The sequence below is a fragment of the Equus caballus genome, chromosome 5 (genome assembly GCF_041296265.1).
Source record: "Equus caballus isolate H_3958 breed thoroughbred chromosome 5, TB-T2T, whole genome shotgun sequence".
Classification (NCBI taxonomy): domain Eukaryota; kingdom Metazoa; phylum Chordata; class Mammalia; order Perissodactyla; family Equidae; genus Equus; species Equus caballus.
In genome coordinates this window covers 90846304-90852303 of record NC_091688.1, presented here as the reverse complement: position 1 = coordinate 90852303, position 6000 = coordinate 90846304, and the positions used below count along the sequence as shown (strand labels likewise).

Here is a 6000-nt window from a genome sequence, read left to right as displayed (position 1 = left end):
GCAGGAAACAGAACCAAGAAAAGATCTGCAAGGACAGACTTGAAATGGACATTCAAACTTTGGTTTCTGGAAGCCCTTGTTGTCTTGCTTCCCTCCCAGGCCAGACTCCAGATGTCAGTGCCTACGGGAGCCTCCTTTCCTCTCACACACCCTCCCAGGATGTCAGGTCTCGCACACAGTGAGAGGGCATATTCTCCGGGTGGCATGGACCAACTTTCAACAGGCCATAAAAAGACTTCCTCACCAGGGAAATGAGTCATCTCGGGAGCTAGGGGAAGATGGGTACACTTTGACAATGGTCTGTAACAGGAAGATCCTTTATGCATCACTGCCTTAGCGCGCTGGCCCTTACTCACCCAGGGAAGCTCTGATGGCCCATGGTCACTGCTGGCACACTCCTCAGACCCACTTAATGATGGCACCACCCCACCTTCTAAGCACCTTTCCAGTTTCAGCTGTCTCCAGCTCTTCACCACCAACCTCTTTCTTCCACTTTCCCATTCCTCTGTATGGAGATAATTAACTAGTTAACTACTTACTAATCCTCTCAGGCCCTGTATTGAAATCTGTAAGGGTTTGCGATACTGACAGGGAAAAAAATCGAAACCAGCTAGCAAAACTTTCCTGAAGGATAAAAATACCCAAGTTCCAAAAATTATTTTAAGGGAATGGATTCCACACCACGAATCCCCTTTTCTCCTTACTCCCAGCTCCTTGTTATGAAAGATCGGTAACCTTAGGAATAAATTCTGGGACAATTCGATTTCTTCCTGGGAGCTCCTTGGGGACGTAGGAGTAACCGTGTGTGTCTGTGTGTAGAAGAAGGTCTGGAGAAGCGAAAATGTCGCAGGTTCCTGTTCCTTTGGCCACCTGGTCCCAGGTTGCTGCGTCCCCCGGTCGGCGAGCGCAGGGAAGCGCCGCGCCCCGGCGGTGGTGTGACACGGGGGTGTGACAGCCAGCCTCCCGTGCGCGCCGGTCCCCACCCGCGCCCGGCGCCCCGCGCCCGCCCGCGCAGCGTGACTGGCCGCCGCCGCAGCCCCGGCTCGGGGAGGCGCAGAGCGCGGCGCGCCGAGCCCGAGAGGCGGGTGGGCTGCTGCCTGGCGGCCGCCGCGCCGTCCGCCTCCCCCGCTCCCTCCGCCCCTCTCCCGGCAGCCGCGCTGCTCGGAGCCCGGGAAGCCGCTGCTGCGAGCCCGCAGCTCCGGCGCGGGGACCAGCACCGAGGCCAGGGCGGCGGGAGCGCCGAGACCACAGCCCCCGGGCAGAGGCGGAGGGGGCCCTGGCCTGGCGGGCAGGGCTGAGTGTGGAGTGTCTGCGCGTGAGAGTCAGGGCTGCCCCTGTGCTCGGCGCCGACCCGGCCAGCCCCAGCCCAGATCGCCGCCACCCGGGAGCCTCCTCGCCTGCGCCCCCAGGCACGCGCCGCACAGCCATGAACCCCAACGATGCCAAGGACTATCTGGCCCGGAGGGAAATCCCTCAGCTTTTCGAGGTAGGGGGCTAGAGCTGGCAGAGGGGCGGGAGGATCGGGGGAGGGCATCTCCTGGGTTCGGGATGAGGAAGCCGCGCCGGTCCCACCTTGCAGTCGCGGGGCAGGGAAGTGAAGGGGCTTGCGGAAGCTCGCGCGCGCTCTCGCCCGGGGGTCGCTGCCGTTCCGGCAGGTTGCCGGGGTCCTCGTCAGAGGGCTGGGCTCAGAAGCCCGCATCTTGTAGATCAAGTTTCAGTCTTCGAACGGGGTTCGGGAAGCAGGCTGCCCCAAGCGCGCCCCTCGGATGCGGACGCCCAGGGTGGGCTGCAGACAGCGGCCGGCCGCGCTCTGTGGGGGCGAGGGCCAGGCCAGGGGGTACGCTGGCGCCCAGGAGCGAGCGAGGATTAGAAACCGGGGGGTCGAGAGCCCTAGCCCCTCCGCGCGCCCAGGGTCGGGACTTCGGCGGTGTAGGGGAGGTGTAGACGAAAGCAGCCCTCCCTGGGGGAGCTGGAAGGAGAGGGATGAAGATGCAAAAAACAAACCCAAACCCGTGAAGTGCAGCGCTGCCCCCCAGGTGGCAGGCGCCCAGCGCTGCTCTGCGCTTTCGGTGAATGAACTGCTGAGCACGTTTTCCTGTCGCCTTGGAGGGATGGCTCTCCATGCTCGCCTTCCCCGCGGCGGTTTTCGCCTGCCCTCTCCTACCCACCTGGAGAAAGAGGGTCGGAGAGGGAGCCAGGAGGCGTGTGTGACTCCTGTTGCTCCCTCTTCAGACCGCATCACAGCCTCATCTGCACCAGGGACCCCGGGGTTGGGGGACTTTGACAAGGTGGGAGAGGAGGCTTGAGGGGTGAACTGAGGAACCTTGGTTAGTTCTAAACCACAGCCTCCGTCGCGGATCGTTTTGCTGCCTTTCCTTCTCTCCATATTTTAATTTTAAAACATTCCTGAAGCCTTTGTGCTTTTGCTTAGGTTAAAAAAAAAAAAAAAAAAAAAAGAATGGAAGTGAGCCAACCGTCATAGAACGAGCCCTGAAAGGGGAAATCCATTCACTGCAAACCTGCCCCCCCATTTCTGAAAGATGATAGACTGTAGACTGATAGAGTAAACTAAAGGTCATGAGTTGTTCTTTCTCCCGTTTGGGGGTTTGTTCTGCTACGAGGAATTTTAAAACCACTTGAAAAAAGCGTTGTGTTCCTATTTTCCCAAATTATCTTTAAAATGGGCCGCTATAATTACAGATCTTCATTTTTCTCTCCCCTCTGTAAGCCACCGTTTTAGGTCCCTTTGAAGCCAAGATTTCCAGGTAAACCGCCCACTGAGCACAAGCCTGGTATGTGAAACCCCAATCTAGCTTGTCTGTTACTAGTGCTTGCAAATAATCAGAAGGTGGTGTGGAAGGACAGGTCTTGGAGGACAAAGGATTCTTGTTGAATTTTTATTTTTCTTTCTTTTTTTTTTAAATTTCCAAAAAGTAAACGTGGAGATGAAGAGCTGAAGGTTTTAGTCATAAATCCTACCACTGGGATCAATTTCTTTCCTACTCTTCTAAAAGAATAATTAGAAACATCTGCAGGAAGGTCACCTGAGTGCAAAGTGCTGCCTACTAGCATGTCTTTTTTTCTTTATAAACGTGGGTACTGTTTTTCCTGCTTGGGAACTACAGAGAATTTCCATAGTTCCTTCCTGAAAACCTACACCATGCATGCAAATAAGTGATGGCAGGCATTTTTGTTCAGGTGTTGCTTTTGTTGGGTTTTTTGCACGTGAATGGGATATTTTAAAATCGTGCACACCCAGAAAAGGAAGTCAGCTTGCTTACATGAAATGCAGTAATACAGTGTACTTAAATGCAGTCCTGGACGATGAGAAGATGGACCAGACTGCAGGTGGCCTCCAAAGGCTCCGTCCTTCCAATAAGGAGAATCTGCTGTGTTTGGCGCAAGAGAGAAGGAAAGCCTGGCAGTTCTCCATGTGACCAGTGTAGACAGCAAAACCAAATGCTTTACATTTCCAAACTGAATTTTCTCCCTCAAAACCAAAGAATAGGTCTACAAAGTTTCTAGGTGTACAAAGTTTAGCAATTAGGTATCTATCAAACCCAGAACGTTGGCCCCAGCTGTGGATGTTGGATGCCATTATAGACCAGGTGACTGATGATTGAATCTATGTACTGTCAAACAGCTGTTTCTGACTGACCTTTTCAGATTTCTTCCTGACTTGAGACATCTCCGAGGCAAGATTGGATATCCCTGCCAGGTTCAAGTTTGAAATGTGTTTCCATTTTTAGATGAAATATTGAAAATAAAAACCACTTTTCCCTATTTTTGTCATGAGTACTTACCTCTAGCTAACCGTATGGTATATATGTTGATCTTGTATTACTGTATACCTTGGAACAGAGATTTGGCAATTAATATGAATACTGAGAAAAGCAAATTAGATTCTTCAAGTTCTCAAAGGATTAACTCAGACTGAGTAAAAATGTCTACTGGTTATCTTGGATCCCTGATGGTGGCTGACTATTAGAAGAAAGGATTTAAATTACCCATGAAGGAGTGGAACTCATTTCCCCCTTGTAAAATTAGTACTGTTTGGGGAGACAGACTTGTTTAGGGAGAGTGGAAATGTATATTTTCTGGTAAAAAAAATCTTCGTTGAGTATGTTCACTCTGTTTAGGCAGTAATACGTTAAAAAAAATAAAAGATCTCCGGCTAGCCTAGTGGCACAGTGGTTAAGTTTGCATGTTCCACGTCAGTGGCCCAGGGTTTACTGGCCTGTGTCCTGGGTGTGGACCTGCGCACCAATTGTCAAGCCATGCTGTGGCGGGCGTCCCACATATAAAGTAGGGGAAGATGGGCACAGATGTTAGCTCAGGGCCAGTCTTCCTCAGCAAAAAGAGGAGGATTGGCAGCAGATGATAATGCCACATAGGGCTGACCGTGCATCGAGTGAGCTAAGGCGTACAAAGACGCAGAGTAAGCCCTGCCACAGGGCTAGCTATGTTAACACGGGAGGAACGTGAGGAGTTTAGTGCTGTGTGTATGTCTGTGTGTGTGCATAGCACAGATCTTGATACACAAACTGGATGTGGTTGCCCAGGTTAGCTTTTTCCACTCCCTCTACAATTGAACACTAACCCACCCTATTTAGGGATTCAGAGAACAAATGTACCTAGTAAGAATTGCCTACCATTTTGAGCAAACTGCACAAGAATAATTTGAAAGTAGAATACTGTATTTAGGAAAAATATCAGCCTCACAAAGAGTGTGTGTTTTGCACATTAATAATGTATATTGGTGATAATCTTCCCATATTCTTTTTCCATGAAATACTCTAAAGGAAAATATTTTGCAGTCAGTCCAGTTCCCAGGAGTCAGCATTTCCAAATTTGTAGCATTTTTAGAAACTAGTACGTGTGACACATTGGACACCAGGTTTTTCTCTGTAACCTCACTGGATATTGTGGTGACTTATTATATATCAGATGGCTTTTTTTTGTCTCAGACTTCATGTTTTGAGTGAATTTTTTTCCTAATTAGAAAACAGTCCAAATGCACCTGCCATGTGCCAGGGAAAGTGTCAGGGGCTGGGGATTGAAAAGTAAATAAGGCCCACACTATGCTGTTGAAGAGTTTACAGTTTATAAGAGGAGACCAGCACATAAATTGATGGTTTCAGTATAAATGAGAGGTAAGATGGTTTTTTCTGGGTACCGTGGGACACAGAAGAAGGGGTCCACAAGCCAACCTGAGTGCTCAGTGAAACTTCCTGATAGTAATAATAGTATTAACTAACACCATGAACAACATTTCTTGAGTATTTACTATATGCCAGGACCCTAATATGTATTTTACAAATATTAAATTTTTTAATCCTTGAGAAATCTTCTAAGGTAGGTATTATTACTCCCATTTTACAAATGAAGAAACTGAGGCTTGGCAAATTTAAGGATGGGTAGGAATGAGATAAATAATGACTGGGGCATTTTTACACACTGCACATTATTTCTCTTTGATAGGGCTCCTCCATTTTATTTTATTTTATTTTATTTTGAGGAAGATTAGCCCTGAGCTAACTGCTGCTAATCCTCCTCTTTGCTGAGGAAGACTGGCCCTCAGTTAACATCCGTGCCCATCTTCCTCTTCCTTATTTGTGGGACACCTGGCAAAGCATGGCTTGACAAGTAGTGCCATGTCTGCTCCCAGGATCCAAACCAGCGAACCCCAGGCCACCGGAGCGGAACGTGCAAACTTAACCGCTGTGCCACCGTGCCAGCCCCAGGACTCTTCCATTTTAAACTATATAGTTGCCTGAATTGTTTAAAAGGCAGAGAGTGCTGAGCTGAAAACTAATTGGTCAAGACTTTAAGAGGTTATCTTAATTACTCAATGAGATCATCATTTCTACTCTGATTGTTTATTAAAAAACAAATGCAGGCGCCAGCCCTATGGCCTAGTGGTTAAGTTCAGTGAGCTCTGCTTCAGCAGTCTGGGTTTGGTTCCCAGGCACAGATCTACACCACTCATCAAAGGCCATG

The 6000-nt window shown here is 49.3% G+C and overlaps 1 protein-coding gene across 4 annotated transcripts in view; it reads left to right on the top strand.

The window, feature by feature from the left end:
• The first annotated feature begins 997 nt into the window (after positions 1–997).
• AK5 (adenylate kinase 5) overlaps positions 998–6000 on the top strand; it is a 224024-nt gene continuing 219021 nt past the window's right edge. Inside the window, exon 1 of one of the 4 annotated variants that reach the window (XM_014740125.3) lies at positions 998–1486. In XM_014740125.3, coding sequence (XP_014595611.2) covers positions 1427–1486 — 60 coding nt within the window. In that variant the 5' untranslated portion in view covers positions 998–1426. The remainder of the gene's footprint in view (positions 1487–6000) is intronic. The other 3 variants (XM_005610487.4, XM_070268838.1, XM_070268837.1) reach the window with 3 other exon arrangements.